This window comes from Schistocerca nitens, chromosome 2 (assembly GCF_023898315.1).
Source record: "Schistocerca nitens isolate TAMUIC-IGC-003100 chromosome 2, iqSchNite1.1, whole genome shotgun sequence".
Taxonomy (NCBI): Eukaryota; Metazoa; Arthropoda; class Insecta; order Orthoptera; family Acrididae; genus Schistocerca; species Schistocerca nitens.
In genome coordinates this window covers 368,625,043-368,646,794 of record NC_064615.1, presented here as the reverse complement: position 1 = coordinate 368,646,794, position 21,752 = coordinate 368,625,043, and the positions used below count along the sequence as shown (strand labels likewise).

The 21,752-nt window shown below is 39.3% G+C and overlaps 1 protein-coding gene across 2 annotated transcripts in view; it reads right to left on the bottom strand.

Moving 5' to 3' along the window:
• LOC126236190 (Golgi-specific brefeldin A-resistance guanine nucleotide exchange factor 1) overlaps positions 1–21,752 on the bottom strand; it is a 321,970-nt gene that overhangs the window by 133,265 nt on the left and 166,953 nt on the right. For both annotated transcript variants that reach the window (XM_049945293.1, XM_049945291.1), the window contains exons 24-25: positions 11,367–11,554; positions 9,301–9,526 (exon numbers count right to left, since the gene is read on the bottom strand). In XM_049945293.1, coding sequence (XP_049801250.1) covers positions 9,301–9,526; positions 11,367–11,554 — 414 coding nt within the window. The remainder of the gene's footprint in view (positions 1–9,300; positions 9,527–11,366; positions 11,555–21,752) is intronic.

Sequence of the window (21,752 nt, the reverse complement as noted above, 5' to 3'; positions counted from 1 at the left end):
TTTGTTGACCAGTCTGGTGTGGCAGCTGAAGATAGCGAAATGAAAACCAGAGATTGAATGGAAGACTAGACCTGCATAGCGATTTTACATATGACCAGAATTTTCTTGAGTTCTCTGCTGGACCTTTTCCTTCCTAAGGTTTGATGGTGGTAGTAGTTGTATGTTGCGTTTGAACCTGGAGTGCAACAGCCTCTGCTTCCTCAACATCTTACAAATTTTGTTATTAAACAATGGTGAGTCTTTTCCATCCTTTATCCACTTAATAGGCATGTAACTCTCCAGACCACAATTTACAATCTGCTTAACTTTGCCCATAATTCCTCTACATCCATCTTACTGGTACAAAACGATGCCAATTCACTGTCTAAGTACGATGTCAGTAACTGCTTATCTGCTCTATCTAGCAGAAACACTCTCCTAGCCTTCTTGACTGATATATTAACTTTCATAATCATAATTGCTATAATGACATCACGATCACTAATCTCCATTTCTATACTGACACTGTGTATAAGGTCCAGCCTCTTTGTGGCTACAAGGTCTAAGATATTTCCATTGCATGTGGGCTGCCCAACTAGCTGACAATTTTCAGAAAACGTGTTCAAAAGAATTTCACATGACTGTGTCTGTACCTCCACAATGACTCCATAGACATCCCAGTCTATACTCAGTGGGTTAAAGTCGCCTCTGTCTAGTACTGCATGATCTGAGTATTTACACACCATTGACCGTACACTTTCTTTGAATGATTCTAGAACTGCCACAGCAGAATCGAGTGGCTGTTAAGAACATCCAACAATAACTTAGTTTCACCTACACCTCTCATACGTGACCAGATGACTTCACTGTCACACTCAACTTTGACGTCAATAGAGACAATATTTTTGTCAACTGCAATGAAAACTCTCCCATCCGATGGCCTCTAATCTGTCTTTCCCATATACGTTCCACGAGTCATTAAATATCTCAGAGTTTTCCACTTCAGGTTTTGCCAAGTCTCAATCCTGGAATAATTTAAGCACGAGAACTTTCTGGAGGCCAGTAAATTCAGGAACTTTATTACAAATACTTCGACAGTTTACTGACAAAATAGTGACAGTTGAAGTGTTTTTATTCTGAACACTGACTTCCCTTGCTGTGAATAGACTGGCGAGTGTTCAGAGAACTCCAAACTATCGCATAGCCTAAAAAACTCTCATGCACACCCCAAAAGTACTCTGCTACCTGAGTAGCTGTTTCCTTTGTGTAGCGCACCCTTGACCTATCAAGGGGGGTCCAACAAATCCCCACACAATAATGCAGGTCCAGAAATCTGCAACCAAGACCATCACAGAGTCAACGAAGCCTTTTGCTAAGACCCTCCACTCGGCTCCAAATCGAAGAACCCTAATCAACTCTGGGAACAATGCAGCAAACTGCAAGCTCTGCTTGCACCCCACGAGCGAGCGGAGCAGTCTTCACCACCTCCACCACCTGCCTGTACAAGTTGAGGACTGCCTCAGAACCCATGCGACAGGTGTTGTCGGTGCCAACCTGAGCAACAACTTGCAGCCAACTGCACCCTGCATGCTCCATAGTCACCGGCAAGGCCGCCTCCACATCTTGGATGAGCCCCCCCCCCAGCAGACATACCAAGTGAACATTGACTTACTTTCCAGCCCTGAACCTTATATACCTAAGGGGCTCCATAATGCATCCAACATTGGAGCTCCCAATAAGCAGTAAACCCCTCACCCCATGTGCCTGCTCAGACCCTACTGAAGGAACGGCCACCTGTCCACTCAAAGAATGAATGGGCAAGGCCAAGCGGCCAGTTTCCACATTGTACCTCCGCGTTGAGTGACGTGAATGCATTACCACCCGCCACTCACCCTGCTGTGAAGCTGGATCCACCACACCACGTGCACTAGGAGGTGCCTTAGAAGCAGAGCCAGTGAGCAAAAGAAGTGACACTTGAGGTGTCCCATGCAATGTGCCAGATTCTCCGATTCTCCACCACTACTACACCCTTAGGCAGCAGCCTGAAGGTGACCAATCCTAGATATGCGACTTGCTATCCTCCTGATATGTTACCAATGGATGCTGATGCATTGGAGCTATGTAGCTGGCTGTTTAGTGAGCAATTATTGCCTAAAGACTGAATGAATTTACACTTACAAAAATGTGAGATTAACCTTCTTAAACAGAGACACACGCATGAAATTTAACAAACATACTACATGGAAAATATGGAAAAGTATAAACACTTAACTTGCCGATCTGTACACACTCTTATCACAGCCGAGCGCTGGAGCCTCGGTGTGATATGAGTGCATCTACAGAGTGGCAAGCTTTAAAGGCATTGTATTTTAAATGAAACATAAAATATCGGAAAACCTATAGTAGACTGACGGGTGGCACTCAAAAACACCCAACAGAAAACCGTATTCACATTAGCATCTACATCTATATTTACATCTATACTTATATCTACATTAATATCTACACCTAGTGTCTGCAAACCACCGTGAGGTACATGGCAGAGTGTACCTCCCATGATATCAGTTATTATGGTTTCTTCACATTCCATTCATGTATGGAGTGTGGGAAGAATGATCACCTGAATGCCTGTGCGTGTAATTATTCTAATCTTATCCTCATGATCCGTATTTGAGCAATATTAAGGGACTGTAGTACATTACTAGTCATCATTTAAAGCCTGTTCTTGAAACTTTGTTGCTTGACTTTTTCGGGGTAGTTTACATGTATCTTCATGAGTCTTCCAGGTCAGTTCCTTCAGTATCTCTGCGACATTTCCCGCAGATTAAACAAACCTATGACCATTCGTGGTGCCCTTCTCTTTGTAAGTTCAATACCTCCATTAGTTCTGTTTGGTACAGATCCCACACACTTGAGCAATATTCTCGGGTGGGTTGCACAAATGATTTGCAAGCTATTTGGTTTATAGTCTGATTGCAATTACCCGTTATTCGATCAGTAAACCAAAGTCTACCACCTGCTTTACCCACAATTGAGCGTGTGTGACCATCTCATTTCATATCTCTAGAAAGTGTTACAGCAAGGTATTTGTATGTGTTGCCCAATTCCCACAGAGACTCATCGATATTATAGTCATAGGATAATATGGTTTTTTGTTTTGTGAAGTGTACAATTTTACATATCTGAACATTTAAAGCAAGCTGCCAATCTTTGCACCCTTTTGAAATCTTATTAAGATCTGACTGAATATTCATGCAGCTTCTTTCAGATAATAATTCATTATAGATAAGCCTGATGTTACTACTAATATTGTCTGCGAGTTCATTAATATGAAACATGAACAGCAAGGGTCCCAACACACTTCCCTGGGGTACACCTGAAGTTTCTTCTACATCTGTCGATGACTCTTCATCCAAGATAACATGCTGCGTCCTGCCTACCAAAAACTCCTCAATCCAGTCACAAATTTCACTTGATACACCATATGATCGTACTTTTGGTGATAAGCATCGGTGTGGTGCTGAGTCAAATGCTTTTCTGAAATCAAGAAATACAGTCCTACCCGATTGCCTTGACCCAAAGCTGTCAGTATGTCATGTGAGAAAAGTGCGGGATAGGTTTCACATGATCGATGTTTTTGGAATCCATGACAGTTGGCATTGAGGAGGTTGTTCTGTTCAAGATATTTCATTATGTTTGAGCTCAGAAAAAGTTCTTTGATTCTACAACAAATTGATGTCAAGGATATTGGACGATAGTTTTGCGGATCACTCCTACCACCCTGCTTGTAGATTGGTGTGGTCTGTGCTCTTTTCCAACAATTTGGCGCAGTTTTTTTGTCAAGGGATCTACGACAGACTATAGTTAGAAAAGGGGCTAATTCGTTCACAAATTCAGTAAAGAATTTGACAGGAATTCTATCAGGTCCTGGAGTTTTGTTCAGTTTTAATGATTTCAGCCATTCCTCAAAACCACAGATGCCAATACTTTTTTCATTCATCTTTTCACTGTTATGAGGATTAAACTGAGACAATTCTATGTTTTTATTTGTAAAGGAACTTTTGAAAATTGAGTTAAAACATTTTGCTTTGCTACCCTCAATTTCAGTTTCTGTCTCATTCACTAGGCACTGGACACTAGCGTTGGTGTCACTAACAGCCTTTACATATGAACCAACTTTCTTTAGGTTCTATAAAGATCATTTGACAATATCCTGCTACAGTAGTCATTGAAGGCATCGTGCATTGCTCTCTTGACAGCCAGTTTTATTCAGCATTTCCCTATTTATATCCCCATGCTTTGTATTCCACCCATTTTCCAATAATCTCAGTTTCTTTACAGTAACTGTACACCATGGAGGTTCCCTCCCACTACTGGGTACATCTCTCTCCAGCGTTTGATCAACTATTCATTTAAACTTGAGCTAGAGTTCATCTAGATGCTCCTGTCCTGTGCTGAAAGTTTCAAGTTCCTCATTGAGATATGACACCACTGATTTTTTTATCTAGTTTACTGAACATATATATTTTCCTGCTTGTTTTAGTTGCCCTTTGTACTTTGGTAATCACTGGTGCCACATGCACATCATTGTCACTGATATCAATTTCGTTGTGGATGTCCGCAAAGAGGTCAGGTCTGTCTGTTGCCAATAGATCCAATATATTTCCATTCTGAGTGGGGTTTTTAACTGTTCTAAGTAGTTTTCAGAGAGGGTATTTAGTGATATTTCACAGGATGTATTATGTCCACCACTAACAAAACAGTATTTTTCCAAATTAATTGTTGGAGGATTGAAGTCTCCACCAGTGATTACAGAATGATTGAGGAACTTGTGTACAAGCGAACTGAGGTTTTAGCTTAAGTTTTTCATGACATCAGGAGATGAGTACAGTGGGCAATAGAAGGATCCAATTATTTTATGCCCATCCCTTGATACTACTGAGTCTTGCCCAAACAATCTCACATGCAGCTTCAATTTGTATCTCTGTGGATTTGAGTTTCTTGTCTATTGCAACAAATACACCATCGCAATTTCCCATTTGCCTATCCTCTTGATTTACACATAAATTTTCCCCTAAACTTTCACTGCTGTCAATTTCATGTTTAAACCAGCTTTCTGTACCTAGTATTACGTGTGCTTCACTGCTTTTCATGAGCACTTCAAACTCTGGCACTTTATTGTGAATGCTTCGGCAGTTTACCATTAAGATTGTAATACTCTCACCTGTGAGATGCATTTCTTTCGATCTTGCTCTGATACTTTTCGCTTTCCTACAGCTATCGTTATATGGGTTGGATGGAGAGTCACCTAATCTAAAAAACCCTTGTGTGCACCCCCACAGTCAGCTACCTGATTAGCAGCCTCTGATGTGCGGTACACAGCTGACCCATTTAGGGGGACCCTACAGTTCTCAACCCTATGGTATATGTCTAGGAAGTTGCAGCTTAGCGTATTATAGAACCTTCGAAGTCTCTGTTTCTGTCCTTTCACTCGACTAAGAACCGAAGAGCCACAATCAGTTCTGGGGAAAATGCTGCAAATTGTGAGCTTTGGTTAAACTCCATAAAAAAGGCTGGTCTTCTCAACCTTCTCTGCTAGTCACTGGAAAGACCCAAATAAGACCTTGGAGCCCACACAACTGGCATCATTTGTTCTAATGTGTGCAACATTCTGCAGCTGGTTGCACCTTTTTCCCTAAATGGCTGCTGGAATGTCCTCTTCAACATGCTCAATGAGGACCCCAAGCATACACACTGAGTGCACCTGGTATCCTTTCCTGTCCCTTGCTGCCATTTCCTATGGGATACCATCAATCACTGTACGTTTTGACTGCCAACGATTATATAAGCTCTTTTTCTAAAAAACAACACACACATACACAGCCAAACAGAGCAGAAATATCTGAAATGTGTTGCATTCTGCTACAAATGATCTGCATTTTAAATGTTTAGCTTCAGCTACAGCCTGTTTAGTACATGCTACACAGTGACAGAAATTCTAAAAAAGAAGTCATAATCAAAAACAAAAAAAAAAAAAGAGAGGAAAATGAATTTCATAGTTTATTACTGTTCCTTTCCTGTCACTCCCTCTCTCAACTTGTTCTCTCTTTTTCAACACTCCTCCCCCCCCCCCCTCTCTCTCTCTCTCTCTCTCTCTCTCTCTCTCTCTCTCTCTCACACACACACACACACACACACACACACACACACACACACCACACTTTTTAACTCTGAATTTCACAGAATTAAAACCTTTGATTTGTTTCCAAATTGGTTATATTCCCTCCACACTTGTTCCAGTCTGATATATGATTTAATAGTTGCATAGAAACCTCTTCTCTCATAAATGAAATCATGAACAATATAAAGGACACAATGAACTAAGCTGACTGCTACTACAGCTGTCATACTAATCAAGTGTCTTGGAAGACTACACACTCATCTTTCTCTGAGCTCTTTCACTACAACTGATTTGCTGGGAAACTGAGTTCATTACTTCAATTTTCTCCCTCCATCTGCTACAGCAAATGTAACTAATTGCCTCCTGAAATTGTATTAAACCTATGCTGAATTTTCTGCTGCTATTGTCAACATTTCTTAAATATTTATTACACATTGCAATAGGCCACATTTCTACTATTAACATTTTACAATATTGATAAAAGTAAGCTTATAAATAGAGTACAGTTTGCCACATGCAGAATGGGATATAAACACATTTACGAGAGGAGGTAAGAAAAAAAAAGTGGTATTATACTGGACAGATTCTTCAAAAGATACCTTTAGTGATTAATGACTCAACCCTCCCATGCAGTGAACATGTCAGACCAACAAGTAATGAACATGATCAAAGCATTTCATTCACGAATCTAGGGAAAAGAATCAGTGCCAATAAACCTAATATAATAACACTGATGACTGATTTTGAACAGTGAGAAAGGTTAGAAGAGAGTGCAGTTTCCTGGGCAGACAACTACAAACATTCAGCTCTGAAGATGAGAATGTGAAAGCTCTCTGTCACATACTCAACTGTTTTGTAGGCCATAGGTCAGGTAAAATTCAGAGACGAGGTGTGGGGGTGGATGGGGAGGGGGGGCGGGGGGAGGCGGAGGGAGGGAGAGGGAGAGAGAGAGAGAGAGAGAGAGAGAGAGAGAGAGAGAGAGAGTGAGAGAGTATTGTTGGTGAGGAATAAAGTCGTCTATTCTAATGCTTGTTGATCATGGGCGACATGAAAACAGAAGGTTAATATAACGGCCTTTTGAGCACTGCTTCCTTTCTCCACATTTATCATAGTGACTTGTCTCTTCCAAAATTACTGCACTGGAGATCATAACCGAAGTCCTATTTTGAATCATGCCTTTAGTAGTTAACAGTTCACTCATAATAAAACTCATCGTAACAACAAAACATACTGCGTGCAGAGAAAAAAAACGGGTGGGACACTGAGCTGAGACCTATAAGGATGGTTAAGAGACAAAGGTGCAGACTGCAAATCTGCCTCACTGATGTGAATACATTGTGGAATTATGAAACATTTGTTGTGGTCACACACTATTTCTTCTGGAGACAAACAATTTCTCTGAAGAAATAAACATACATCCCACAATCACAGCTTGTGTGAAAAGCCTCCTGGTCTGTTCATTCACCAAATACGGATGGCAGCTATATGGTGTAATGTGGTAACTTCTCTTATGTGGGTTCTCACAGCATTAGATTTTAGGACCCTGCACCTTTTCCTAGTCATGTGGAATGTTTTGTTGTTCCAATACCTTAATGATGAATTAATTGTTGCCAGAAAAGAATCAGTTGAAAATAGGAGTTGTGTTGCGATCTGGCTGAGCCATGTTTATAGAATTTTGGAAAGCCTTCAATACATGTCTATTCATTCACATGCAATATATGAACAGTGTATGAGTGGACTGAAGACTTGCCGGTAAACAGAAATTGGTATGTAATTTTTAACTGGGAAGCAATGTCGAAGCAAAAGCAGCATCATGAATGCCTCAAATTAATGCGACAAAGATATTGCTTTTCACAATATTACAAAGGACTTTGCATTGCATCATTTATGGCTCTGTTGAGTTGTTCGCAGATGACACAGATCTGTCAGGATGGTGACATTGTTAGAAATTGTTACAAAATGCATACACACTTGAAAGTGATAATGACCTGCTGCAAAGATTGGTAACTGACCTTCAGCATAGAAAAATATAATGTAATGTGCATAAATAGATGGAAAGACTACATATCATTTGACAACCACCAAATATGTCAGACAATCAGTCCAAATAGAATGGAACTCCTGCATAGATCTATATGCAGAGAAGACGTATCTCAAACTCAGAGTTTGCCGGTGGACCTTGATGAAGTGTCATTGATGTATAAATCATTCACAAAACCCTCATTCAATCAATTCTGAAGCATGATCTGGCAATCTGGGGCCTTGATCAAGTTGTATTAAAACAATAAGAGTCAGAGAAGATTCAAATAACAGCTACATGTTTCATTGCAGAATCATTTGATCTGTATGAATATCTCTTAGAAATTCCCATGAATTTCTGTGGAGATGCTATAAGGCATTGTGCACCATAAACAACTTTGCTCTTAACATTCTCACAGACTATTTTCCAAAACGAATCTCCAACATACATTTCATGGAATGACCATAAAAGTAAAATTGCAGAAATTCCGACTTACACAGGGTGATACTGATAACCTTTCTTCCCATTTGCCAACTGCAAATCTAATAAGAAGCTGGTATCATGAATCTCTTACAACATGTGGTATAGTATAACTTGTGGAGCTCATGTACACATGTGGAATGCCACAGCATATTTACAATTAAGATACAATAATTCTGAAACATAAATACATTCTATAACTAAATCACAGTTAAATAAAAAACAGCCAACATGAAAAAAGCTAATCAGTTATAACCATGCTGCAGCCTTGCAAACACAGGTGTGGAATATGAAATGGATGGACCATGTAATTTTAGTTTCATAGACAATGCAAAAATTTTCTAAAGATATGCAAACACTAAAATATTACAATTAGTTAAATATTTGAGGATTTTCATAATTTCTATCATTTATATTTTTGTGTGTTCTTGTACTGCCTATATCCATGACTTACTTTCTGCAATTTCTGTGGAATGGCAAAAGGTACCAAGTGTTGCTACCCAAGATAAGACAATGTAAGCAACGAATTCACAACAAAAGCAAACTCAGAGAGGATGAGGGGTGTCATACACATTAGCACTGAAATGACACTGGACATGTGAGAATTTAAGTGTGCAATAAAAAACAGTTGTTTACTTACTTCCATTGAGGCTAGCTTCAACAAATGTTCGTATGCAATGAACGCAGTGTTCAAAGTTGTATGGCGTAATGTGAGCAACATCTCTTACAAGGAAAGCGAGGCTCTCACAACATTTCACATGAGCATATGGATCATGTGCCAAAAGCTCCCTCTCATGGACTATACTGAACTGATTTGCTGTCCAGTTCCGCTTAGGAAGAGGTTGTATTTCTGCTCCTGGTCCCACCTGTTTGCAAATAATTGCCGTGACTATGACATTACAAAACACTGTTTTGAAGACACAAAGTAATTACAGACACTAGCTGCAAGTGGGCATTGATGTGAATCAATTGTAAAGTTGAAAATCTGTGCCGGATCCGGATTTGAACCTGGGTCTCCTGCTAACTACGCAGTTGCTCTGATCATTTAGCAGTCCCGACATAGTGGTCATTGCAACTGCGTTGGACTATCATAGAACGCCTCCCGTCAGACCCAAATTCTCAACTTACCTGCACACTACGAATGTAGTGCCCCTTGCCCATTGTCCTCATAACTCATGACATTTCACTGATTCCCTAAGGGTACATGCCTGGTGTGCATCCACACTGAAGATATCATTGGCCATTTTCACCTTAATTGTGTCGTTTGTTCTTTTGGAGAGCATTAATTAGATGTATGTAGTGCCTGTTCCTCAGACAAGCCTGAAAGAACAGACACCACATACATATAATTAAGGTGTAGGCAGACAATGATCTCTTTTATGAGGATGCACAACAGGGTTGAAGTTTTACAGGAATCGGCAAAATGTTGTGAGTAATGAGGACAATGGGCAAGGGGCACTACATTCATAGTGTGTGGATAAGCTGAAAATATGGGTCCGACAGGTGGCATGCAGTTGCAATGACCACTGAGTTCAGATGGCTCAGGTCAGAGCAACTGCCTAGTAAGCAGGAGCTGTGGGTTTGAATTCCAGTCCAGCTCAAATTTTCAACTTTTCCCTTAGATTTACATCAGTGCTCACTCACAGCCAATGTCTACAATTCAGTGTCTTAATTCTTGATTGCTGCTGGATCAAAAATGGTGTCTGCTCTTTTGGACATTTTAAATAGGTGAAAAATTTGTGGAAGAATATGACCTTAAGAACATGATTAAATAGGCAAATAAAGGAAGCTATACCACTTAAGCCAAAGCAATGACAACAAATGAAAATCACACCCTTTAGCAATAAAAGTAAAATATAACACAAAAAATACTAAAGGCACCAGTAAGTCAAGCAATACATCATGCAAAGCCAAATCTCATGAGATTCTTGAGAAAAAGAAAAATAAAGATGATCATATGATCTGGAAACAAGAGACTGGCTCATTTGCTGCCATTTATAAACATCTCTTCTTTATGTCAACCTTATTTAATTTATTTCACTTTGTCCATGCTTTGGAACACATTTTCAGTACCCCTCTTTTCAATTATGAAGTCTCACTCCATGAAACAAGGAGCTATACTTGTGAATGTAGGCTTTCCTGGTGAATACTGCTGAGAAACTTACTCCGGCTTCCATCTGGTTGGCCACGTTACAATTCTGCTATATTTCTACGAGTGTCACTCTGATCATCATCTCGTAAAATGTCAGGGTTATGCTGGTGTCCCATATGAGCGGCAGCCATCTCCCCCCACCCCTTCCCACTGACGTGGGGCTGATGATCCATGGTGGGCGACAGACTGCCATTCGACTTTAGGTGCAGTCAGTCTTGCTAAGACTCACCACGCGTCAACTGCTGGGTGCAGTCTCTGTGTATACCTGCCAGTGCAGTGTTTCATGTCGAACTTAGCTGGTAGCCCTGATCCCTGTTGACAAGACAGTCATGGAGTCTCTCTTCATGGACAATTGCTGGGCCACACACATTTAAAGAAAATCCTATTTATCAGGAGTAGAAAGCCTGGCCATTAGTTTGGAAATCACCCAAAACCCTCACAAATTTGCATTGATAAATCAGCATAAAAAATAAAATTTTGATATTTCATACTTTTTGTTGAAAAGCTGTCAGTACACAAACATTTTTAATTTTAATTTAGCTGCTCCAACATACCCAAATCCAGCTGCCACCACCACTGTTTGATGACAACTCAGGACTGGTAGAACGTCCAATAGGGCTTCCATGCCTATTTGAAATACGACTCAACTCCGAATCTGAAGTACACCCACGATCATTTGTCAAGTCACTGTTTTCTTCACGTGTTAATTCACCATCGGACTTGCCAGTTGCAGAACACAACCCTAAAAAGTAAGTTGAAAATTTCATTAACTAAACTATAGAAAAAAATGAACATTGAGTTTCCTTGAAAGAATCATTACAGGTGTTGTAACGGAATTATATAATATCCATAATCTACCAAAAATAACAATATAAGGAGAAATAAATAATTCACAGTGTGACTTCTAACCAAACTCTTGCAGCAGTATTTTTGGATGCAAGTACAGTTTGATGAACTGTCTAGTCATTATCAGCAGAAAAGCACTCCATCACGTTACGAAACCATGATCTGCTGGTCATAAAAACAAGGATTACCCTAAACCTAAGTTACTTATGTTACAATACAATCAAATGCCATTCATTGGGAAATTTCCATATATGGTTATTATATGCAACATTTGACACTTCCCAATCACTTGGTAAATCATGTTTGTATATGGGCTGAAAAATGACTGATTCTTTTATGGACCAATTGCACTGACAGATTTGAGTTAAAGTTACCAGTTACACAGAACACAGCAGTGATTCATATACATCATCAGTGTTGTCTAATACTGAGCACAACATCCCTAACAAAAAGGTGATGCACACTGATGCACATTTTTCTGTGGGTTGTCAAAACAGCCAGAACAACACACACAATGATCAATAGTTATCTGATTACTGAACTCAGATCACATTCCAGGATATGTCTGGACTTAGTGAACAAAATTGTCTAGAACCATCTGCTCTTGAGAAAATTTTTCATCAAATGAATATAAAAAAGAATTAAAATTCAAACACACAAGAGCAGCATCGACATATATTTAGCAGTAAGGTGAAAGCAGTTGCTCGTTGATACCAAGCTCTCAAATTAATGTGCATAGTGTTCAGGTATGAAATGAGCTATGATTGATTTTGAGATGTAAAAATGAAAAACCACAGAAATTGAGACAGTTGGTAAGAACATGAAGAGGGATATGTTCAGTGCTTGTGATCTGCTGATATAAAACAACATTCAGGTGCATGCAGCAAATTTTAGTGTAGTACACAATCACTGCAGGAGCCAAACAATCCCAGTGACTGGAAAAATGGGCAGGTCATTTCAGTTTTTGATAAGAGTTGTTGAACAGATGTATAAAACTATAGCCCTATAATGCTGAAGGCAGTATGTTGTAGAATTTTTTAACACATATTATGCTCACATATTATGAGATTTCTGAAGGTCAAAAACTCCTGGATTTCACAAACAATGATTGTGTTGAACTCAGGTTGCTCTGTTTGTCTACAAGACCCAGAAATAATTAGACATTGGCACCCAGTTCCTTGATTTTCAGAAGGCATTCAATATAGTTCTGTACTGTACTCTAATGAACTAAATCTAAGCATACAGAATATCAGGCACACTTTGGGACTGGATTGAAGAATTCCTAAAAAAAAAAAAAAAGACATACAGAGAGTAGCATGTCATTGTTTGCAGAGAGGTATCTTCACACACAAAAATAATTCATACATACTCCAAGTGAGTGTTTATAGATTCATTACTTTTAGAAAAAATGCTGACAGAAAAAAACCACAACACCAAGAAACAATTAAAATAGAGAAGTGAAAGTTTGAGAATACATTTTTATAGGTAACATATTGAAGTGATTAACATTGCAAGATCATAGGGTAATGTAAGCACAAGATAAACCAATGCAAATGTAACATGCTAGTACATTAATAACCAGTACAACCACCATAATGTTAAATTCAAGCAAGCAAACATGCATGTATTGCATTGTACAGGTGCCAGATGTCAATTTGTGGGATGGAGTTCCATGACTGTTGCATGTCATTTGTTAATACAGGGATGGTTAATGCTGTTTGTGGGTGATGCTGGAGTTGTCATCCGATGATGTCTCTTGTTGACACACTGTATAGAGGATGTTGGGTTGGTAGTGCCCCCAGAATTTTACGAAAGTCTGGAGACACTTGTGTTCCAGACGTTTCGAACACGCGTTATTTTAAAGCAGGGTGTAAGGATGAGCATGGGATACTGCACCCATTTATTGTTTGTGCAGGCGAAACTGGAAGGGAGATAATTCGTCAGTGCTGGCAAGTGTTCAGCGCGACCTGCCAAGAATAAGCAAATACAGCCCGGAAGCTCCGTGGCCGGCTGCAAAGAGTAACGTAGCATTGTATTGTTAAAAAAACAAATGGAGATACTCGAAATAGTGACTGTTTATTAGACATTGAACTGCTGTTGAGAGTACGTGGACTGGAGGTGGATAGTCAGCCACGATAAAAGCTTATGTATTAATTGTGTTCAAAAATGTGTAATTAACTGATTCTGGGTGTGTGTGCTTACGTCATAAAGTTTAGTTTTTTATTTTTTTATTTTTTTGTACAAAGTGGAAATAAATATATTCTGGCGCATTGAATGATATTCCAAGAGTAGCGTATTTTTTAAATAAGAAGAGAGAGAGCGAGATAGTGAAAATTTCCCCTTCCTAGCAGTGAAATCTTCAGAGAAGCGTCCGGTGCTAGCAGAAGGCATCGGCACTGCAAGAAAGCAGAACCAGCATTCTTCAACAAGTAAGTCCACGAAAACGCGAAAAAGCTGTATAGAGAGAGCTTAACATTACACCTGGCCACCGCAGGTTACAATAACGGTATGTGAGGGAGTTTTATCCTGTCAAATCTCCAGAAGGGCATACAAATTTTCAGTCAGTGCATGCACGTCAACCACAAGAGTGCTCCTGCTGTCATATGAAATCATACCCCAAAACCATAACTCAAGGTGAGGTCGAGTGTGTGCAACACGCAGAAAGGTTGGTTGCAGGCCCTCACCTGGCAACCTCCTAACCAACACACAGCCATCACTGGCACCAAGCAAAACCAGCTTTCACCAGAACACACAAAAGACCTCCACCCTGCCCTCCAATGAGCTCTCACTTGACACCACTGAAGGTGCAAATGGCAGTGGTTTGGGCTCAGTGAAAAGCACAGCACAGGACATCTGGCTCAGAGCTGTCCTTGAAGTTACCGATTTGTAACAGTCCATTGTGTCACTGTGGTGCCAACTGCTGCTGAAATTGCTGCTGCAGCTGCTGCACCAGTGCCATATGCCAAACATGTAGTCCCACTCGGTCGTCCGGAGATGGTCTTCTTGCAACCATACATTCTTGTGACCACTACAATCAGTAATCAAGCCCAGTGCTTACACTCCTGTCAAGTCACCAATTTCGAAGGTAACTGGCACTCATGACCATTACAGCACATATTTGAAGCAAACCTGATTTGATCCTCATAGTGGCATTACGAGAACCACTATCATGCGACTGGCGCAAAATCTGAATAGATTTCATCTTTCAGAAGTAGAAACACTATCAACTTTTGTTTATGGCACAAACTCCTTCTTGGTGTTGTGATTTTTTCCCCATCAGTGTATATATAAATGACCTGGTGGATAGCGTCCTAAGTTCAGTGAAGCTTTTTGTGGATGATGATATATACAAAGAAATCCAGAAACTGTAGTGGAAGACTTGCAGAGTACACAGATTGACCACTAACACTACACATAAAGCAATCTAACATATTGCCCATAGACAGGTAGAAAGATCCAGTACTGATTGTTTACACAACTGCCAAGTAATCACTGGAAGCAGTCACATTTTAAGTATCTGGGAATGTGTGTACAAAGAAATTTTAAGTGCAAACACCACATAAAACTTCTCAGTAAGGCAGATGCCAGACCTATTCAATGGAAGAATCCTACATCTACATCAATGCTCCGCAAGCCACCCAACGGTGTGTGGCGGAGGGCATTTTACATGCCACTGTCATTACCTCCCTTTCCTGTTCCAGTCGCATATGGTTCGCGGGAAGAACGACTGCCGGAAAGCCTCCATGCATGCTCGAATCTCTCTAATTTTACATTCGTGATCTCCTTGGGAGGTATAAGTAGGGGGAAACAATAAATTCGATACCTCATCCAGATATGCACCCTCTCGAAACCTGGACAGCAAGCTACACCGTGATGCAGAGTGCCTCTCTTGCAGAGAGTGCCACTTTAGTTTGCTAAAGATCTTCGAAACGCTATCACGCTTACCAAATAACCCTGTGACGAAACGCGCCGCTCTTCTTTGGATCTTCTCTATCTCCTCTGTCAACCCGACCTGGTACGGATCCCACACTGATGAGCAATATTCAAGCATAGGTCGAATGAGTGTTTTGTAAGCCACCTCCTTTGTTGATGGACTACATTTTCTAAGGACTCTCTCAATGAATCTCAACCTGGCACCCGCCTAAAATTCAGAGGCTTTCTCTTAGATTTGTTACTGGTAAGTTCAATCAACACACGAGTAATACAGAGATGCTTGTGAACTTAAATGGGAGTCCCTGGAGGGAAGATGATGATCTTTTCAAATAACTCTATTGAGAAAATTTAGAGAACTTGCATTTTTGGCTGAGTGTAGAATGATTCTGCTGTCACCAATGTACATTTTTTAATAAAGTCTGCAAAGACCAAAAGTCAGGTCTTGTACAGAGGCATATAGACAGTTATTTTTTCCCCCATTTGCAAGTGGAACAGGAAATAAGAGTGACTACTAGTGGTACAAGGTACCCTCCACCATAAACGACACGATGGCTTGCAGAGTATGTATGTAGATCCAGATTCCTTAAAGTAGAGCTCATTTAATAATTTACTTAGATAAATAAATAAACTGTACAAATAATATTTACAAAGAGATGTATGCAAAACATTAGATTTAAATAAATGGAGAGGTCTGGATTCTGCATTGCAGTTAATTGTGATGACTAAGGTTATTCTCAATTGTAATACTAAATTAGTGCCTTAACCTCTCACCCCCTCCGCCAATGATTTAGGAATATGGCTTAATGCACTGAAATGGAAGAGGGCAGGTCATGTAGTGAGATGAAATGATGGAAGTTGGAAGTGCTGCCCAAGGGAGAGGAACAGTCCAACAGGAATACCACAAGACCGCTGGGACAAGAACATCAAGAAACTCATTGGCTTTAACTGACAGAAGAGTGCTCAAGAATGACATGCTTGGGGCATACTTAAAAGAAATTACTGCTTAGCATAAAGAGTTTACATCTCACTAGAAATCCAAATGGCCACATATTACTAAATTAGAATAAGACTGATTAACTGAAACTTAAAATTGACAAACTGCAGAACGCATTTTATATGCTCATTCAATGGAGTAGTTCCAATTTAGTTTAGTGTGATACTCAGTTCAGGGAGGTATGTTAACAGGTCAGCAAAACATGAAGAATAATTTGTATTCTAGCAGCAACTGAGAAATGCTGCTGACTGAGGGTACCATACAAAACAGTATGGTTTGAGCCAGCAGACAGGACTAGGCAGGTCATACACAAAAACATGGCAAAGAAATTTATATAGATATGGTAACTACTACAGGATATATCAAACACCAAAATCTCAGTGCCTCTATTGGTAGGTAAATCCTACACCACTAACGGCAGAACACCACATAAAAGTATGGAGTTGTTCACTAACTAATGTGTTCATTGTACAGTATAGTATACAGAAATGACAAACCCCAAAGAAGCCAAATACATGAATGGATACAGAAGTAGTATCTGCCATTGGGACACCCAGTACCATGTTGCTGATTATGCTCCACAATAAGAAACATGGGACCTGACTGCCTGCTATATTACATGGGCCATTTGTAGTCTCCCACCTGTTACTACTTTCCATGAACTGTGAAGATGGTACTTTGCTCTCCAACATTTCCCTGCATCCTACCACCCTCCTGGACTTAAACCTAGCAATGCCAATGTGTTTTCTGTAATGTGGACTACTAAGGCAGGTGTGGGTGTGGGCTAATTTATGCCCACCACAAAAAATTTAAAAAAGATTTCATTAACTGTTGTTAACTTTTATTAACAACATACTTTTTAAGTAGGTAATGATGATTAACTAGGCTGCAGAACCTGAAAATATCACTTAGCGCAATCTTGTCAATACCAATGCATTTTCTGTAATGTGTACAACTATGGGGGGTGGGGGTACTTTATGACCACTATAATATTTTTAAAATACAATTTTTGTTAATTGTCACTGATTTTTATTCACAACATAGGTTTTACGGATATGTAGATCCGTAAGAAGAGTCCTGAACCTGAAAATATGAATATGACATTTGATGCATAACACTCTTATACATATGGATTGTATTTTTGCTTATAATGTTTGGTTACCTACAACCTGGTGTCCCTTGTTTCTGAAGATGGCCCATTAACCCGAAAACTTGTTTGAAATAAATAAAAATCAGCAGATCCAAGATTAACAGTGCTGACACAGCACATTTACCCATCCTATACAGTAGGTTAATTAAGCAAAAACTGAAGGCAACACAATACACTTAGTTCAATAAACAATGCCAAAAATTAAATACTACAGCAAAACACATGTATCAAATCAAGAAGTACTCATCTGCAGCAAAAAAAGAAATTAAAAAGTGATACACAAGTGAATTCACAAATTCTACACTCCTGCGAGTTTGGCGTTTATGATAACTAAATATGTGAACAATTGTGTAACATTATGCAGGACATGTATGTACACCAAAACACAAAATAAATAACCTATGTAGTTGTAGAGCAGCTGTAACTACAAAATCTGAACAAAACTTCTCAGAATGAGTAGTAAATCTATATGAAACAGTTTTTTCCATGAAGAAAATGGGAGTCCCAGTAAGAGGTTTCAAGTATGCCCCTCACACTGAACATTCAGAGAAACAGATGTACTGAAAGTTGATATATGACACAGTGTAAACAAAGACACTGCAACCAAACACATAGTAAAACATGCTGCAGTATACAAAAATAGCTTAAGTTAGACACACTTACATCACAATCTAAGGACCAGAACACACTGAAAACCAAATGAAGATAATTACTAACAATAACATTCTCACAAAAGCAGATAAAGTAGTACAGTAATTGGATTCTCAAAGACAAAAGTGATTATCTTGAGGAAATGAAACAACTCCTCACACCTATTTCTTACAATATCCTCACCAGAAGATCCCACAAAAAGTTTTAATGGTGAAATTAAAACTTAACCAAGACCTGTAAAAGCGTAATACCTGAATACGAAGCTAAGTATTTGATCAACATGAACCAAGTAGCTCCTAAACTACATATGTAAGGTCAACCTTTTCAACCTCTTGTGCCAACTTACACCCCACCAAATTTAAATCTAAGTTTGTGACTGTAAATTCTGTGGACCCTTGTTAACAAAATGAAAGACCTTCCTATGCCACACAGTGCAAAACTACAATCTTTTGATAACAGGTTATTTACAAACATACCAATCAAAGAAGGCCTTGATATATTGACAGAACAACTATATGGAGCAGGTGTCAACCTTGCACAACATAAGACATACACGGACAGCTACCATGGCTTGGCCATGGGGGTTTCCCCTCAGCCCTCTTTTAGCATAATAAATCTTCATGGACCATTTATTAAAAAAGCACAGTTCCTACACAATGAACCACTCACTGGCAGTATTAAATATTAGTACAGATATGTAGATGATGTGTTGTGTCTGTGGATTGGTATCAAGAGATAAGTGAACACATTCCTGGAACACAAACTCTCAACAAAAAAACAAACAGTTCACCACGGAGATTGATTAAACATCCATTAACTCCTTAGACCTCAACACAGGTCTCACTACACACACAGTTTCAGAATTTACAGAAACGCATCACAACATACAGGAAAATACCCTCATGTTCACAAAATCCAGTATCACACAAACATGTTACCTTCCATTCCATGGTGCATTGTGTTACAAACATACCAATGTCAAAAGGGAATTTTCAGACAGAATTAGACACCGTTAAATGCATGGCATCAAACAATGGCTATATCTCCGAATTAACTGAAAACATTCTGCATATAAAACAAAGCAGCAAAATGTTGTCCTATGTGCACGGCCTCTCTGCAGCAACGGTCATACCTAAAACCAACCGGTGAACTATCCCATATTTAGGAAAGCTATCTGACAAATTAGCCAAAACCCTCAAAACCTACAAACTTCATTTTATGCAAGATGTACTGCAGCTCATATCCTATTCAACAGCAAGGACGAAACAGATTTGTTAAGTAACGTTCATGTTTATAAAATCACTTGCAATCACTGCAGCAAACTGTATATTGGTCAGACAGGCAGCACCATAACTAGGCTGACTGAGCATGAACGCAGATGGAGATTACGTAAGTCAGACTCCACATTTGCCAAACATGGGCTGAAGGATGGACACAAATACCAAGTCCACACAGAAGTACTACATACAGCCAGCAACGGAAGGAAACTGAGGCTGCTAGAAGCAGTTGAGATAAACCAAAATTTAGCTCAAAATCCTGAGCTGGTTCTAAATGATCAATTACAGCTGAGCACATCCATACATTTAAGTTTCACATGATGCAATCAACCAGTCACATACCTATAGACTGCCACAATGACACACACTGCTATACAGAATTAAAATACCAAAGAATTTCCTATTCCTTCTCTCTCACACAAACAACAACAACAATATAAATTGTAATACTGTAATAATGTGTATTTTAACCATGTGCTGTGTTTAATCCTGCCCACTGCATAAAACGTAATATGTGGTGAAAAGCATGTTTGTTGCACAACATAAGTTACTTGTGCTGTTACACAGTTCTCAATCAGCGTAATGAACTCACAAACTATGGCATCATAACCATATAACCTGTAATCCTGTAAGACAGTGTATTTTAATTATTGTGTATAATATTGTCTATTGTGCAAAGTTTAATTTAAAATGTTAAATATTTGTTGCACAAAGAAAACAAAGAGTGATCAGTTTAACAGTTTCTCAGCCAATTTCAAGACCTCACACACTTTAGCATTATAACCATTTAACCTATTATACTGTGTAGTTTAATTATCTATTGTTCTTAATACTGTCCATTGGGTAAAGTGTAATTTCAACATTATGAAACTCTCTTGGCAAGTGGATTGTATCTTTGCTTATAACGTTTGGTTTCCTAAGAACTAGTGTCCCTTCCAGATGCTAGTAACTTGTTTACTGAAGATGGCCCATTAAGCTTGAAACTAGTTGAAATAAACAAAAAATCAGTACAACAAAGAAAGTGTACTTGTTATTCAACTTCAATATGACATTTTCTGTGAAAAGTTATATTCACTACATAAATTATTGGGCCAAATTTTACTGAGAAATTTAAAATAATTATAGGATCATTAAAAATAAACAATTTTTCAAAATTTTAAAACAAAGTACATGACTAAATTGCAATATGGTATTTTCTAAAGAGGGGCGTAAAGTACACGACCCCCCCCCCCCCCCTCCACTCACCACCCACTGGTGATGCAAGGGTTAACCTTCATTTACCCACAACTTCTTTAAAATACAGGGTTATTCTAAATGATGGATCCAGTTTCAAAAATTCATATGTATTCAAGTATAAACCCAAAATGAACAAGCTTTATAACAGAGAAAAGAGGAAGTTTCAATCTTTTTGGCAGGTGGTGACAGTTTCAGAACGGGCCGGTACAGTTCGCGCAGCAATAGGGCCGTCATTCCATTTCACTGTCAGTCATGAGTGAGATGGCAACTGTGGAGCACAAGGTTTTCTACATTCTTGAGTTTGCAAAAAGTGAGTCACAAATTGCAGTGCAGCAGGCATTTTGTACCAAATTCAGTATTCAACCACCAACTCTCAAAAGCCTTATCCGTTGGTTTAAGTAATTTAAACAGACTGAGTGTGTGCAAAGGAAAAAGCACAGGCCGACCGCATGTGTCAGAGGATGTTGTCAGATGGATTCAAGAAAGTTTTGTGCTCAGTCCCAGTAAGTCTCCCAATAGAGCCAATCGAGAACTTTGAAAACCCCAACCAACTGTATGGAAAGTTCCGAGATGGCACTTGCTGCAAAAGCCCTACCGATTACAACTTGTGCAGGCTCTCAACCCCAATGACAAAGAGAAGTGTCTCACATTTTGTGGTTATGTGCTAACAAAGATGGAAGATGACACATTTCTACAGCATGTAATTTTTAGCCCTGAAGTGACATTCCACCTTAGTAGAAAAGTCAACAGACACACTGTTGGCATATAGGGTTTCGAAAATCCATATTCACCATTCCAACGTGAAAGAGACTACCAAAGAGCAACATGTTCTGTGCCATATCCCATACAAAGG